This window comes from Protopterus annectens, chromosome 11.part0 (assembly GCF_019279795.1).
Source record: "Protopterus annectens isolate FY-2018-M chromosome 11.part0, PAN1.0, whole genome shotgun sequence".
NCBI lineage: Eukaryota > Metazoa > Chordata > Ceratodontiformes > Protopteridae > Protopterus > Protopterus annectens.
This window is the reverse complement of record NC_056745.1, coordinates 1,523,288,182-1,523,305,780: the sequence shown is the minus strand read 5'-3', so window position 1 is coordinate 1,523,305,780 and position 17,599 is coordinate 1,523,288,182. Positions and strand designations below refer to the sequence as shown.

The 17,599-nt window shown below is 42.2% G+C and overlaps 1 protein-coding gene across 1 annotated transcript in view; it reads right to left on the bottom strand.

The window, feature by feature from the left end:
- Nucleotides 1–17,599, bottom strand: part of LOC122815103 (protection of telomeres protein 1-like) — a 181,142-nt gene that overhangs the window by 110,403 nt on the left and 53,140 nt on the right. Inside the window, exon 2 of the mRNA XM_044087345.1 lies at nucleotides 3,790–3,920. Within this exon, the coding sequence (XP_043943280.1) occupies nucleotides 3,790–3,920 (131 nt within the window). The remainder of the gene's footprint in view (nucleotides 1–3,789; nucleotides 3,921–17,599) is intronic.

Below are 17,599 nucleotides of genomic sequence, written 5' to 3'. Positions count from 1 at the left end.
AAATTACCACATAGGTGGTAATCCATTAAGTACAGAAGAAGTAATTAGGGACCTGGGGACCCAAGTTGATAGCAATCTCTCATTTGACAACCACGTGGCCAAAGTGGTTAGAAAAACATTTTATATAGCCCACCTAATCATGAAGGGATTCACATCTAGATTAGGGGAGGTCATCGTGCCTCTTTACTCATCCCTCATCAGGCCCATAATTGAGTACAATGCCCTTTTGGGATGTACCTTACCAAACACCTGCAGCAACTAGAAAGACCCCAAAAGTACCTCACCAAGAGGATCAAAGGGCTCAAACAGATGCCATATGCTGCCCGGTTAAAGAAACTCCAGCTCTACTCAGTGGCATACCGCCTGCTCAGAGGCGACCTGTGCCTAACGTATAAAGCCATGTCCAACCGGAATTAAGGGACATGCTGCACCTCAAAAATCCAAATCCCATCGAGCTACACGCTCGAAAGACTTGAACCTCAGCACTGAAATAAATAGGACATGCTGGAGGGACAGATTCATAACCCAGAGGCTCCCTTCACTCTGGAATAAAATCCCAGTCCAGGTTAGGCAGAGTCCCTCATTGACTCTCTTCAAGAGGAATCTTGATGAGTGGATGGGAGATCGTAGGTTTACCCCGGGTATCACTTCTGTGTCACTGTTAGACAGAGGCACAGTATACTAACCTCGAAAAAGGGCATAGCAAAATTAATTTAAAATGGGTGGCAAAAGCCAAATATACTCTGGCTAGGCTTATAAATCCCCTAGGGCAGATAGCCTAGTATGAACCTATGAACTTATGGTACATAAAGACAATGGATTACTTATGGTACATAGGGCAATGACAGATTACTTATGGTACATAGGGCAATGACAGGGCAATGCCAGATTACTTATGGTATATAGGGAATGACAAATTAATTATGGTATATAGGGCAATGCCAGATTACTTATGGCACACAAGGGCAATAACATCTTAATAATGGTACATAAAAGGGCAATGCCAGATTACTTATGGTACACAAGAGCAATGACAGATTAATTATGGTACATAGGGCAAAGACAGATTACTTATGGTACATAGGGCAAAGACAGATTACTTACGGTACATAGGGAATGACAGATTACTAATGGTACATAATGACAGTGACAGATTACTTATGGTACGTAAGGGCAATGACAGATTACTTGTGGTATACATGGAATGACATATTACGTATGGTATATAGGGCAATGACAGATTACTCATGGTACATAGGGCAATGACAGATTAATTGTGGTATACAGGGAATGACAGATTATTTATGGCACATAGGGCAATGACATATTAATTTTGGTACATAGGGCAATGCCAGATTACTTCTGGCACAAAAGGGCAATGACATCTTAATAATGGTACATAAAAGGGTAATGGCAGATTACTTATGGTACACAAGAGCAATGGCAGATTAATTCTGGTACATACAGCAATGTCAGATTAATTATGGTATATAGGGCAATGACAGATTACTTATAGTACATAATGGCAATGACCAATTACTTATGGTACATAGGGTAATGACAGAATACTTATGGTATACAGGGAATGACAAATTAATTACGGTATATAGGGCAATGCCAGATTACTTATGGTACACAAGGGCAACTCCAGATTAATTACGGTACACAGGGCAGGGAATGACAGATTATTTATGGTATATAGGGCAATGGCAGATTACTTATGGTATATAGGGCAATGACAGATTACTTATGGTATATAGGGCAATGACAGATTACTTATGGTACATACTGGCAATGATAGATTATGGAACATGGGCAATGACAGATTAATTACGGAACATGGATAATATTAATTATGGTATATAGGGCAATGACAGACTAATTATGCTACATAGGGTAATGACAAATTACTTTTGATGTGTAGGGTAATGACAGATTAATTATGGTACATAGGTCAATGACAGATTAATTAAGGTACATAGAGTAATGATAGATTAATAAAGGTATACAGGGAATGACAGATTAATTATGGTACACAGGGCAATGCCAGATTATTTATGGTACACAAGGGCATTAACAGCTTAATTATGGTACACAAGGGCATTGACAGATTACCTACTGTACATAGGGCAATGACAGATTAACTATGGTACACAAAGGGAATGACAGATTAGTTATGGTACACAGGGCAAGGACAGAAGACTTTTAAATGTTAAGGTGATGAGGGGCTGCTTATGAATAATGCCATTAAAAGGAGATACTAACTGCATTGTATCAGAGAACAGTTTGGCTTCACAACATAAAGGGTTTGCTAGTTCAACACATTCATGTTTCCATGTTTTTCTGGGTGTCCTATGAGTACTAACTACATGAATGACTGGTCAGAAAATCAGTAAGCCAAAGGGATGTAAATGGCACTTTCCAACATAATAGACATGTCCCCTTAGCCTTCCCACTAGAGACGTTACCTTCCATGTCCCAAGAGCCAGATTTCACATGTCAGTCCTAACCCACTCACTCCTGGCTGTGAAATGGCTGTCATTTCAAACAATCCCCAACATGTGCATTGTAGGTGGTACAGCTGCACTGCAGTTCCATATAGCTTTATTTCATTTAAGCCAAGTAACTCTACCTGGGTCACTGGCCACCAAGAGACTGCCAGTGGCCAATACTCATATGCACGGTCTGGAAAAGAACTGGAGTATCAATTTTCTAAGTGAAGTTCTTTGATTATTTAACTGAACCATGAGATGGTGATATTCTGGATCACTCTTTGACTGGCCCTTTGTCTAAGGCCCATTTGATAAGGGTTACGCTACCAAGTACATAATGTCCAGACATCACAAATCTACAAACAGGAGGATGTGAACCACTAAACCACAAAGGATCAGAATTCCATGAAGAATAAAAACTGAGACATCAGGAAAGCATTTCATACAGAAGAAGCAGCTGATTAGCATCAGAAAGTGTTTCAGAAAAGACTAAATGGAGACTTTTTCATGACCAAGAGAAATTGACTCCATGATTTCTGAACTTGATCTCTATTTGCCTCATAACAACTAATGCTGCATCAGTGGCCCAAATATCATGAATGCATCCATCTTTTTAAATCATTAATCTGCTTATCTTTAATATCCTTAGACCTATTAAAAAAACTAGTGTTTGCAGAGACGGAAATAAATTATACAAGTTAGGCTTGCAGAACTTTTACGTGTAATGCCTAAACTGTGGAAGGTCCTCTGCGCAACCAGTTTTATGACTTCAAGGAAGGTCAAGTATTCTGATAATACTGCAAAGAGTAATAAATACAGAAGCTCTTGGTTCCTACATTAGTATCTCACCCACCATCCCAGATGTTCCTGAGAATACCATCTTCATAGTATCTATGCCATACCACAAGACCAGAATGGTCCTTTTCTGGGAAGCAACGAAGCTTAGTTGCAAGATGGTGAGGCAGTTATAAGTCATAGGGGTCTATGGTTGTTCCTTGTCAACAGTCACAGAAATGTCACACAACAAAGGAGGGTTATTATTAAATGACTCTGTTGGGTAAAGCATTCAAACATCACCACTACACTCTATGTCAGGCAAGTGTACCAAGCCTTACATACACACCATGGAAGTACAGCAAAGACTTCTAGACCTGATGCTCCCTCAGCTCTGTCTATATCGTAGAAAGATGCACAATACCTCATAAAAACCAATACTGCAAAAAGTATTAGTGTCACTAACACCAATCATTATACAACTGAACTAGCCTTCAAGTTTGGTTATGAATGACAAACATACCTTTAGCCTATGAAAACGAACAATATCACCAACTTTGAAGATTTTTGGGAGTGTGTCAGGGCTGCCACTAAACAGCATGCAGGTCAGTTTTCCACCTGATGGATCCACTAAAGTTACTGTAGAACAGTAATCTATAAAAGGGAAAAATAAAATGGCATAAGATAGTTAGTCACAGTTCATTTTATTTAATATTTTCAAAGACACAAAACTAGCAAGTCAGTAATTAATGTTTTAACATAAGTTAACTTTTGTTTAAACATCACAATTTGATTTTATTTACACACACAAACATGCATACATATGCATACATATATATATATATATATATATATATATATATATATATATATATATATATATATATATATATATACATAGACACATACATATATGGGTTCCCTTCAGATCGGCGAACAGCCATAATGTTGAACCGCATAGGGCCAAGACGAAAACATAGTTTCTTCACAACATCGAACCATTTGCATGGAGATCGCCATAGGGAAAAATCTGTAAGTGTGATCTCAGAGTTGGTATATTTCAGTAGGAGGGGGTGTGAGGAGTGCGGGGGTGTAGGTTTTTCTTTTTTTTTTTTGGGTTTGACATTGTGAAGACCCAATGTTTTCATCTCGGCCATATGTATGTCGACATTACGGCCATTTGACTGTCTGAGTAAGACCCACACACCTATAAATATATGTATGGATCTAGGACATTTGATCAAAAGATCAAACCTCTGAATCCATAACCACCAAACACACTTTAACGAAACCGCATTCATCGAAAAGTGCTTCCGTTAATGCGTGTTAAAAAAAAAAAAAAAAAATACATTTACATTTCTGCAAGGGGGCTTCGCCCTCCTGCACACCCCATGTGTGGGGGGGGCTGTTCCCCCCAAACCCCCCCTACTTTAATATTCTTCCTCAGAGACCGCACTATAGTGGGGAAAAGGGAATTTTCCCTTATCCTCACTGTAGTACGACCTCGGCAACAGGCATACTTACGCAAAAGTGCTTCTTCAGTGAAAAGCACTTTCGCGTATGTATGCTCGCCCTAAATGGATTCAGATGTTAGATCTTTCAATCAAACGTCCTAGATTCGTGTATATATATATCTATACACATATATATAATTAGACAGATATAAAGGTATGTATACACACACACACACACATATATATATATATATATATATACACATATATATATTATATATATATATATTATATATATATATATATATATATGTATATATATATATATATATATATATATATATATATATAGGTTCATGGGTTGGTACTACGCTATCAGCCATAGGGCCTATATATGCTTAGCCATAACAATTCCCTGACTATTTCTTGCCACAGTAATTACTTCCCTGGACCCCTGTCTAGCAGGGCAACTGACGTGATCCCCAGGGTGAATTTCCTATCTCCCATCCAATCATCAAGGTTCCTTTTGAAGAGGGCCAAAGAGGCGCTCTGCTTGACATGTATAGGCAGTCTATTTGAGAGTCTGGGGAGTCTCTGGGACAGGAACCGATCCCTCCAGCATGTTTAGTTCATTGTGATTACGAGGTTTAAATCCCTGGAGTGTGTGGCTCTGAGGGATTTGGATTTTTTTAAGTGTAGCATGTCCAAAAGCTCTGGGTTTGACATGGCCTAGTATGTTAAGCAGAGATCGCCTCTGAGTAGATGACATGCGACAGAGTACAGGTGGAGTTTTTTTAGACGGTCAGCATAGGGCATCTGCTTTACGCCTGCGATTCTTTTAGTGAGGTATTTCTGTGGCTTTTTCAGTTGTTGCAGATGTTTTGAGAGGTACATAACAAACGGGGCATTGTATTCTACAATGGGTCTAATGAGGGATGAGTACAGTGGGACAATGACCTCCTTTTTTTCTGGATGAAAAGCCCTTAGTGATGAGTTCTGCCACATAGAAGGATTTCCTTACTGTTGTGGAGATGTGGTTATAGGTTCATAGGTTTATAAATTAGTACTAAGCTAACTGCCCTTGCGAGCCATTTTAAGCCTAGCCAATTATCCCTTGTGAGACTCAAACCCTGCACCTTGTGTTTATAAGGCAAACACCTTAACCATTAGGCCACCCTCCCAATGAAGGTGAGACCACTGTCCACCTGTGTCCCCAAGTCTCTTATCACACTTTCAGTGTTTAGTGTACTGCCACCTATGTGGTAATTCATGGGTACATGTTTTTTTCCCAAAGGGGATAACTATACATTTCTTGGCACTGAGCTTGAGCCCATGGCTCTGGCACCAAGCATCTGTTTCTATAAGGCCCTTTTGTAGAATATCCACATTATTTGGGGATTCAGTAATGGCTCCCAGTTTGCAGTCATCTGCAAACTTTGTTAGCCAGAGTCCCTTAGTGTTGGCCTGTACTTCAGAGAAGTAGATGCCAAATAAGAGCTGTCCCAGGACTGAACCCTGAGGAACTCCACTTGTCTGGAGCTGGATTTGGAGTCAGCTACTTTTACTGTGTGGGTTCTGTCAGTAAGCCAGTTGGCAACCCATCGAGTGACATAGGGATTAATGCCCAGCTTAGTAGGTTTATCTATGATTCCAGAGTGGGGGATGGTGTTGAAGGCCTTGGCGAGGTCCAGATAGGCTGTGTGGATCACCTTACCCTTATCATCGTCTCTGAAGACTGATTCGAAGGAGTCAATCAGGTTCAACAGACAAGATCGTCCCTTCACAAACCCAAACTGCATGGGGTCCAGTGTTTGAATGTTGCCAATGTCTTTGTTTATAAGTTCCATGATAATACGTTCCATGACCTTGCAGATCAGGCTCATCAGACTGATGTGGCGGTAGGTCTTGGGATCCAAGGTGGATCCCCCCTTGTGGAGTGGGATAACTGTAGCTGTGCCCCACTCAATGGGCACAAAGCCTGAGGTGAGGCTACAATTAAACATGACACTTAGGTGAGGTGCCAGTTCATTTTATAGTATATGTAGTACACAGCCTGGGATGCAGTCTGGTCCCATGGATGCTGTATTCATAGCTTTGGAGAGTGCATTTTTTTACCTGTGTGTCCATTATTACCGGAATTTGGCAATCTTTCAGTACTGAGATGGGCCCTTTAGGGGGTGAGAGGGGGGTGAAGTTTGCACTGAATTGATCTGCCAGGATATTGGCAATATCCTTGGGATCAGTATATTTAATGCCATTCTGTTGTAGCTCAGAGCAGATCTGAGCATTGCTATTTAGATTCTTGACATAGCTATAGAATGCCTTGTGGTTGTCTTTGGAATCTTTGGCAATGTTATTTTCGTAACTAGCTCTGGAGGAGTTTATGAGGGATCTCAGCTTCTTACTGAGGCTGGTAAGGGATTTTTTTGCAACTTGGGATTTTCCTCTTTTCTGCAACAGTTTCTTCCTTTTGTTGTAAAGTTTGTTTATGGCAAGGGACCACCAGATTGGCTTCCTTTTTTGGAGGACAGTGTATTGGCTCTATTGGGGATGGCACGATTCATGCACAAGTGTTTGTGCTCATGCAGCGGCTTAGTGTAGGATTCGGCAGTCGACCTTTCAGCTCACGTCTGCCTAAGTGTCATGAAGTTTGTCACTTCTGACTTGAATAGCATGAAGTTGGCTTTGGAGAAGTTTTTATGGAGGATTCTTTACTGGGGGGGTGGAGGTGGGATGTGGATGTCAAGGGTGATTAGCTTATGGTCAGACCTGACCAACGAAGGGGTGACCATAGGTGTGGAGCAACGATTTCCCATGTTGGTAATGACCAGGTCTAAGATACTGGAGCCCCTGGCGGGACTAAGGATTAGTTGATCCAGGGCATTGGAATTTATGAATTCCAAGAACCGCTGGGCAAAGGTGTTGGTACATGAGTAGTTTTCCCAGTTAATGGCAGGGTAGTTGAAATCACCCAGTATTAGGGTGTTTGGTTGTATCTTAATATTTTCCAGTATGTTTAGAAGGGTGTAGTGAGAATCTTGGGGCATGGTGGGGGATCTGTAGCAAGCTACAATTTGGATTGTACTCTTACCTAGTGGTAGCTGCACCTGGAGACTTTCAGACGTATTGTGTTGGACATCTAGCCTGGTGGTGTGAATATCCTTGGTGAAAATGGACACTCCTCCAACTTTAGTGTTTTGGCCCTAGTTTGGTGGCCGAAAAGTGTGGTAAGAGTTGTAGCCTGGTATTGCAGGGGTGCTCTCTGGAGCCTTGAACCAGGTCTCAGTTACTGCACAGATATCGATGTTCTCCATTTTTAGGAGTAACTCGAGAGAGTGCATTTTGAGGTTTAGACTTCTAGTATTGAGTAGCATTACCTTCAGATTTTGCATGCTTGTACCTATTACGATGGTGGTTTTGTCCTTTGAACTTTGCCTAAAAAGGCACTATAGGGATGGCAAGAGCCTTAGCCCGTAACCTGAATCCCAGGGGCAACAGGTGCAGAGCATTTCTGGCAAAGCATCGTGGTCTGTCGATCATGTCGTCCAAGGCAGACAGATACTGGATCCAGTCTGAATGACACCAGAAGCTTAGCCAATTGTTGAAGTCAATCATTTTGTCCTTATACTGTGGTATCATTCTGGGTGAAGGCAGGATGCTACTCAGGGCTAGGGTCATACCTGCCTGGGCCACATGATCAGAGACCTCTTCCATGTCTCATTTCATGTGGCCCAGGGAGGCATGTCTCAAGTCATTCACTCCAGCATGGACAATGACAGTCATATTTGTACTAGTGGAGTGGCTTGAGTGCATGCGTTATGTGGTGGATCCTTGCACCCGACAGGGAGCTGACTGTAATTTTCTCCTTGTTCAGCCTGGTGAGTGGGACATCAGTGTGCCTGATTATAGAGTCACCTATGACTAAAGTGCTGGGTACGTTGTCTTGCCTTAGGGGCTGTTGTTGGGTGGCACACTGGTGTTGTGAGCTATGTGACACTTCGGCTGTGATTGGTGTTTGTTTGCATTTCAGCATCGGAGGTCCTTGTTGCTTGGGCAGGTTAAGGTTATGGGCCTCCACATATGTGGGTTTAGTGCTGCTATGTGTGGGTGTTGGTGGTGTGGGTTTAGAAGGACTATGTGTTTGCTTGAGGTATAGTACGAGTGTTAACCTTCTCCTCTTGACTATCTAGCACAATTTTGGGTGGAGAGTGCTTTGCTTCCAGCTTGGCTACGTAAGTGCATCTCTCGCAGGTTGTAGTGTTGGGTGGTAGGAGGAGAGGGTTGTCTGTGTACATGAGGCAATTACTGCATTGCCCTAGTATGCCCTGATTCACCAGGTGGACAGGAGAAATCACCGGAAGCTGACCCTTGGACATGCCTGGTTTGGTGCTTTTTTTTTTTTTTGTAAAGTACAAGAGCTGTTTTCCCTTACCTTAGCAAGGTACTTTGCAATTATAGGCTGTTTAGTGCCTACAATTAATTTCTACTTATTAACAAGGAGAGTTGAGTGCTTGTATCAGTTTAAGACTTCCTAGTGCTTTCCAGCAGGTTTTAAAGTGAGTGCTAGTCACACAAATCCTTAAAGGTAAGATGAAAAAAAATGGTTTATCCTAAACACTGCAGTGTGCACTAGAGGAGTTGGATGTGAAAGCAGGTAACTTAAGTTCAACCTGTCTAAAAAGTTAAGTTTTAGTGGAGAGTCATTATTTTTAAAACAGTAAGATAGATTGAAAGGGGATGGTCAATTTTGTATTCTGGTACTATGGAATACAGTAGGGTGGCCAATAAATTTAAATAGTTGAAGGGGAGTGATTTCACAAAATGATAATTTTGTGCTGACTCAGTAAAAACAGAGGAACTGAGATATATGGTCAAATTAACATACGGGGAAGGCAACTAGAAAGACAGTGGTGCTTAAGAACACAGCAGTAACTGGTTGGGAAAAAAATTCTGTCTGACTCAAGAGACAGAGCTGTGGTCTCTTTTCAAGTTATAATATGCAGTTAAAAGTAGAATACAAGTAAAACACAAGGTAAATAAAACAAATTACAGTATTCAAAACAGAACAAGGCAATAAAGTAATACAACAAATAAAAAGCAAATTAACCTTTCCCTCACAGCCAGGTATAGCAGAGTCTGGGTGAGCCTTTCTAGTACTAAATATATATATATATATATATATATATATATATATATATATATATATATATATATATATATATATATATATATATATATATATATACACACACACACACAAATATACACACACATACATGTGTGTGTGTGTGTATATATATATATATATATATGTATATATATATATATATATATATATATATATATATATATATATATATGGTTCCACTTGAAAACATCGAAATTTCGAAATATCGAACTTCATATGGTCAAGACCTTCGTTATTTCGAAATATCGAACATTTCAAGTGCAACCAAAAAAATAAATAAATAAAAATTTAAAAAGAAGTGTATGCAAGGGGGCAAGCCCCCCTGCACCTCCCACACCCCCCCACTTTAATATTCCAAATCCGAGATCGCACTACAGTGGGGTAAAGGGAAATCTCCCGTTTAGCACTATATGCAGAAGCGCTAAACGGGAGATTTCCCGTACCCTGTCTACAGTGCCATCACAGAGATGGTACATTCACAGTCACAGTCTGCAGGGCACCTTACTGCCCTGCAGAAACACTACTTTTTTCCGTGTTTACTCACCTTTTTCTTCCACTTGAAAACATCAATCTTATGAAAGGTCAATCATATGGTCTCGACCATATGACATTCGACCTTTTAAAAGTTCGATGTTTTCAAGTGTATATATATATATATATATATATATATATATATATATATATACACACACACACACACACACACACACACACACACACACACACACGCATTTTTTTGTACTGAGGTCTTTTGCAGGGTAATTTAGCTAAAATTTCATACTTTAAATGTATAACACTTCATAAGACTTCTCAGAAAAATATCAACAGTCTTTAGGCTTGATAAGTTAATTTACTTGAACAAACAAGAAGGTACAATTGTGTACACTTAACATAAATGTAGATGTTTGAGTGTATTCACTGTTGCAGTCATCACCTGTGGGTTATCCCTGCTGTGGTAGCCCTCGGCCAGCCTGGATACCAGAGTCGATGTTTTTCTGCATCAGCTGCTGTCGCCTGTAGTCTGCCATCAGGTCGTCAGTACTATAAAGTATGGCAGTCGACGCCACTGCATCAATTTTTCCTGCCCTAACCCGTCAGAAGCACAAGAAAATATGGTAAAGTGGTCCTGGTTGCTAAAAAGCCACACTGAGAAGCTTATGTCTCCCTAAGGAGAGAGAATATAAGGGGGAAGGAGACAGGGAAACCAAGACTGCAACAGTGAATACACTCAAACATCTACATTTATGGCAAGTGTACACAACTGTACTATGTTCTTTGTGTTTCACTGTTGCGGTCATTACCTGTGGGAGGATTCCCAAAGCTGAGGAGAGGAGTGGAAGGATTTGTTTGAGACCTAGGCATGGGTCAAGCAAGCCCTGCAGAACTGCAGAGGCAAACCCTGCCCTAGTCTTAGAGAAAAGAGGAAGGTGGTAATGCTTTGTAAAGGCATGGACAGAGGTCCAGGTGGCAGCTTCCAAGATGTTCCTTGTGGGAACTCCTCTGAGGAATGCTGTGGGAGTGAAGGCTGCCCTAGTGGAATGGGTACGAATAGACTTAGGGGTGGTTTCCCATGTAGTCTGTAGCAGAAATGGATACAGCGTGATATCCATTTGGAAATGGTTTGCTTGGAAATGGGCTTCCCCTCTGACCCTGAGGCAAAGCTGACAATAAACTGATGTGTTTTTCTGAAGGGTTTAGTACAGTGCAGACAGTATCTGAGCTGTCTGTGCATGTCTAGTGAGTGCAGAATTCTTTCCCTCTTGTTTTGAGGGTTAGGAAAGAAGGTAGGTAGATGTATGGCCTGGTTGAGGGCTACATCAGATACCTCCTTGGGCATAAAGGAGGGGTTAGTCCTCAGGGATACCCTGTCTGCATGGAAAATGATGAAAGGCTCAACGTCCATGAGCGCCTGAAGTTCTGAAACCCTTCTGGCTGAGGTGATGGCTAGTAGGAAAGCAGTCTTCCAGGAGAGGTATCTCAATTCTGCTGAAGCAGCAGGTTCGAATGGTGGTAAGGCTGTTTTTCTAAAACATAATTCAGGTCCCAGGCTTGTGTGGGTGGCCTTCTGGGAGTTCTGATATTAGAAGTCCCTCTGAGAAATTGTTTAATCAAAGGATGTGAGAAGAGGGGCTGGTCTGTATCAAAATGTGCTGAAATGGTAGAAGCATGGATTTTAATAGAAGAGAAGAGAAGGACAGTCCACTATTGAGTAACTCAGCTAGGTAGTCCAGTATGAGAGGAATGGAAGGTTGTGAGGAAATGCCCCTCTGGACTGGCTCCAGGAGCAGAACCTTTTCCATTTCCTTGCGCAAGATTTTCTGGTGCTGGGCTTTCTGGCCTCCGTGATAATGTCTAGGACCTGTTTCCTTAACAGGGGTCCCTTGTTTGCTTTTAAAGTATTAGCCATGCTGACAGTTTGAGAGTCTGCAAGTTTGGGTACAGCATCCCCTCCCCCACCTGGGTCAAGAGGTCTGAGATCAGGGGAAGCTGCCTGGAAGGCTGTAATGTCAGGCTGCGCAGTAAGGGGTACCAATGCTGTCTGGGCCAATCTGGAGCAATGAGGATGGCCATTGGTCTCTCCTCCTTATCTTGATCAGTATCTTGAGAATAAGAGGCAGAGGAGGGAATGTGTACACAAAGAGGGAGTTCCAGGGGAAGGTCAAGGCATCCACCTTCCACGATAGGTGGTGATACTCCCTGGTACAGAATTTTTTCAGCTGACTGAGATGCGAAGCAAAGAGATCCACCTCCGGAGTTCCCCACTCCTGAATGACTTTCAAAAAGATTTTTCTGTGGAGCTGCCATTCGTGGGGGTCCAGTACGTTTCTTCTTAGGTGATCTGCCAGGGTGTTGTTGATCCCTGGTAGGTATTGGGCAATTAGATGTAATCCCATGCAGGAAGATGTCAGCCATAGTTTCATGGCTAGCCTGCACAGAGGGTAAGATTGGCTCCCCTCCCTGTTTCTTGATGTACCACATTACTGTGGTGTTGTCTGTTTTGACAAGGAGAACCCCTGGCCTGAGAAAGGGTTTGAAGGATGTCAGAGCCTTTTGTTCTGCCATCATTTCCTTCTTACTGATGTGTAAGGGAAGGTGCCAGGCATCCCAAAGACCTAGGGTGCACCTGCCTGCTAGGTGAGCACCCCAAGCAATGTCTGAGGTATCGGTGGTGATGGTCTGCCTGGTAGGAAAAGGATGAAGGGAAGACCCTTGCTCTTGGCACAGGCCCCTGCCCACCAGAGAAACTTGGCGCTTATACAGGGGATCAGAGGTAGAGATATCTCTAGAGGCTGAGAGTGTTGACACCAAAGGTTCTTTAGGTACCAATGAAGTTTCCTCATGTGAAGCCTAGCCAGAGGAAATAGAAGGATGCAAGATGCCATGTACCCCATGGCTTGCAGGAACTTCTTCGCAGTGAGGTGACTTCTGGAAGCCAGCTGAGTAAAGTAGAGAGGCAGGAAGCTCTGTTTTTCAGGGGTTAGGAAGGCCATTTGAGATGCTGTCTCTAGCAGTGCTCACAAAAAAATGATCTTCCTGGAGGGTGCTTGCTTGCATTTCTTCTCGTTGATGGTGAACCCTAGGGAAGTTAGGAGGGTTTTGTCAAAGAGCAGGTCCTGGAGCAGCTTTTCTTTGCACTCTGCCTGAATGAGGCTGTTGACCAGATAAGGGTAAATCTGTACATTTCTCTGTCTGCAAAATGCTATGGCCGAGGCTAAGTATTTTGTGAATACACTGGGTGCAGTAGATCGAAAGGGTAGCGCAGAGAACTGAAAATGTTGTGAGACTCTTAAATGCAGGAATTTTCTTTATGATTCCCTTATGGGGATGTGGAGGTAGGCATCTTTTAGGTCTAGGGTAACTAACCAGGCATTTTTTGTCGGCATAAGCAGCAGCTGCTGCAAAGTTAGCATTATGAATTCCGTGACCACCAGGGAGGTGTTCAGAATGGATAGATCCAGGATGGGGCACCAAGTGCTCTCTTTTCTGGGAACAAGTAATAGTCTGGAATAAAAGCCTTTGCCTGTTTGATCTGAGGGTACAGGTTCTACTACCCCCTGGGGTATGAGAGTTTGGACCTGTTTCAATGCCTCTGCCCACTGATTTGGAGGTAAGTCTGGGTACCCTGATGGAATTGGGAGTTCACTGAAGGAGAATTTGTATCTCTGAGAAATGATCTTTAAGACCCATTGGTCCTTTGTTACAGAAAGCCAATTTTCTTTGCAGAGGGAAAGCCTTCCTCCTAGCTTTTGGAGAGTGAAAGGAGGGCAGAGGGGGGAGAGGGAGTCATTGAGAGTTTTTGCCATAAAAGGATGCCTTTGGGGGTGGAAATGGTCCACGGTTTGGTTCTCTGCTGCCCCTGGGATAGGGGCCTGGGTGGTCTGTCCCAGCGGGGCTTACCCTGCCCCTGTCTGCTAAGAGCAGGGAAGGTCCAGTGCTTGGAGGGAAAGTTCCTGCTGAACCTGGGAGGTTGAAACTGAAAGATATATTTTACTGTTTGAATAGATTTTGCTTTGTCTTTCATCTTTTTAAGCACCTCTTCTGCTTTTACTCCAAACAAGCAGTCCTTATCCAGGGGTGCATTAATTAATTTAAACTGGACATGATCAGGAAGAGGTTGTTCCCTCAACTATGCATGTCTCCTAATGACAGATCCTGACACTGCTGCCCTGCTTGAGGCTTCTAGGGTATCAAATCCACAGTGTAACGAGTGTTTGGCCACTTGACAAGTAGAGTGCAGTAACTCTGCTGACCCTTTCGAATTGGCACAGTCAGGAAAGGTTGAAATCTTTTGCTTTAATAGTTCCAAAGTGTGTTGTTGATATTTTAAAATATGAAACTGACAGTTGAGTGCTCTGCTAGCTAAGGTTGCAGAGGTGCATAGTTTTTTTACCCCATCTGTCCAGAGCTCTGGAATCCTTGTCAGAAGGAACAGGATTCTTGGCAGAACTAGTCTTAGCTCCTTTAGATCCCTGTGTAATGACCTCTGGGTCTGCAGCAGGATTTCTGTACAGGTATTTGCGAGAATCCGGTACTCTGTAATACCTGCCAGGTTTAATGGGAGCAGGTGGGAGGTTGTCGGGGATTAAGCCGGATTCATGGAAAACATCATCCACCACCTCTAAGATAAGGGGGATGGCCAGGGGTCTGTGCTGGGGCAGGTTCAGAAACTCTCAATCTTTTCGTAAATTGTGGGAAGTCTTGAGATTTCCAATGGAAATGTTCCCTGAGGGTGTAAAGGGTTTCCCCAAAGGAAATGTCTTCTGGTGAGGAGGCAGAGGGAATTGATTCTTCTGCATCTGAATCCTCATAAGCAGTCAGAGAGGTAGTTGTTCCTCTTCAAAATATGAATAATCAGACTCCTCAGAATCCTGTTCTGTCAATTTCAGAAGGGTGTGTTTTCCTTTTAGAAGTTGTGGCCTGACCACCCCTGATAAGGGAGATAAGATCCACCGCTATTTTAAGCATTTGTTGGGGTGGTGGAGCAGGAGAAGGAGCAAGATGGTGGCTAGAGGCAGATTTTCTAGGAGTGGTCTGGCTTCTAGGCCTAAGAGTATCCGTCGGTCTGAGAGAAATGGTAGTCAGATGAGAAGATGTTGGGTTTTGTCTAGATTCGGAAATGTGAGAGGCCTCCCCTGAAGCCGGTGCCTGCGTCGCAGCTCCAGAACTAAGCAAGGCAGAAACAGCCAAAGGCTTGGAAGACTAAGAAGATTTCTGTGGCATACCGGACTCCGAAAGGGTCTCGGTAGAGGCCTGCATAGATATGGTGTCGGGCATCAGAGGCTGCGAAAGCACCTCACTGAATTCAGGAGAAATGACGCCCTGCTTAGCGGTAGAGTTGTCGGAAGGCTTAGCCTTGTGTGGTCTGTCAAAGATCGTAAGAATGGTAAACTGACAAGGGATGAAAGGGAGTATAGGGAGGGGAAAGCATACCCTTTACCCCCTTTAGGGCAGATAAGAAATGGGAGAGATGTTATAAGGACTAGTCAGGAGGTATTTGAACCCCAGGAAGTAGAAATACAAGATGGCGCTTATACACCAGACCCTTTAGAATACCCCCCCCCCCCGAGGAGGTCCAAGCGACTGAGGAACCAGGGGAGGGGTATTACCCACACAACCAGAACCAACACAACAACAACACGGAACAGGAACAGACAGATGAAGTGATACCGTATAAGATCATTTGTAACAGAAACTGTGACTTGTAATTACAGTAATGTAGATATAAGTGAGCAACTAGCAGATGTGTTTGAAAAAGGCCTATCCTTTATGCCTAACAAAAATGCCACTTTAGATGAAGCTCTTATTGATTTAAAGCGTTACACTGGGAAGCTTAACTTGGATTTTTATTTTAAAGGCACAAAAGTGACAACAGAAGGAAGGAATATATGTAAGAAAACAAGTGTATTTAACTCCCCGTTACACTCCACTGTTCAAATATTTGAAAAAATGTGTGAGAATGATATTAGGAACATGATGAATGTTAAGCGAAATGGTAGAGAGGAGATATATAACATCACAAAGGAAGAGATGGATATGTTAAAAGACATTTGTGCTATACTGACATCAGGGCAATGAAGCCCGATAAGGGAGGGGGCCTAGTCATCATGAACCAAAATAGCTATGTAAGTAAGATGCTAACCATACTATACACTGATACCTATGATGAAATAAGTGTTAATGAGAAAAATATCTCCTATAGGAAAGTTGACTTGACTTTGGAACAGTTGGTATTGAACCATGAGATTACACCTGAGGAACATTCATATATGGTGGTAGAGCATCATCCAAAAATACCCACAATTTTTGGAGTACCGACGATCCACAAGGACCTTCGGGACCCCCCTCTTAGAACTATAGTGGACAAAAGAGCTTCAAAAACATATCCTATAGCTAGGTTTATTGATAGTCAGCTAAAAATGTATTCAAAGACTACCCATGGATTTTAAAGAATTCCTGGAACTGCTTACGTAAAATAACCAACGACAAATACTGTGGTGATTTAATCTTCGCCACCATTGATATAAGAGATTTATTTTCAGCTATTCCACACAACATGGGCATTGAGTGGTTTTATTGCTTCTTGTGCCAACATTCTAATGCTAACCACAGACGCATTCTCACCATTAGGACTTTGATGGAGTTGGTCTTAGATACGAACATTATTATTTTTGAAGGCAAACTTTTTCGACATTGCAGGGAGGTAGTAATGGGGGCAGCATGTCCCCCCATATTCGCCAATATTGTCCTGGCATTTTGGGAGAAGGAAATTCTGTTCATAAGTGTATTTATTGATTATTGGACATTTTATGGTCGTTTCTTGGATGACATCATTGTTTCCCAGAAAGGAAGTGAGGGGGAATTGCATCATTTCCTGGATTTATAGAGCAGAGCACCGAATTTCTGGAATTCATGAGTACTATTACATGGGATACCACCCATTACTTGGACATCACACTACAAAAAATAGAACATCCAACAATTTATGTCCAATATTTTCAGAAAACCCACATATTCCAACACCCTCCTGCACTTTGATAGTTGCCATCCACTGTCACAGAAAAAATCCTTAGTAAATAGGCAAGGGGTTAGGATAGCAAGAACGGTATCAGAACATGATGAATTTGTACATCAGTTGAATATATCAAAAAACATGCTGACAAAGAGAGGATACCCAGAAACATTTGTGGATG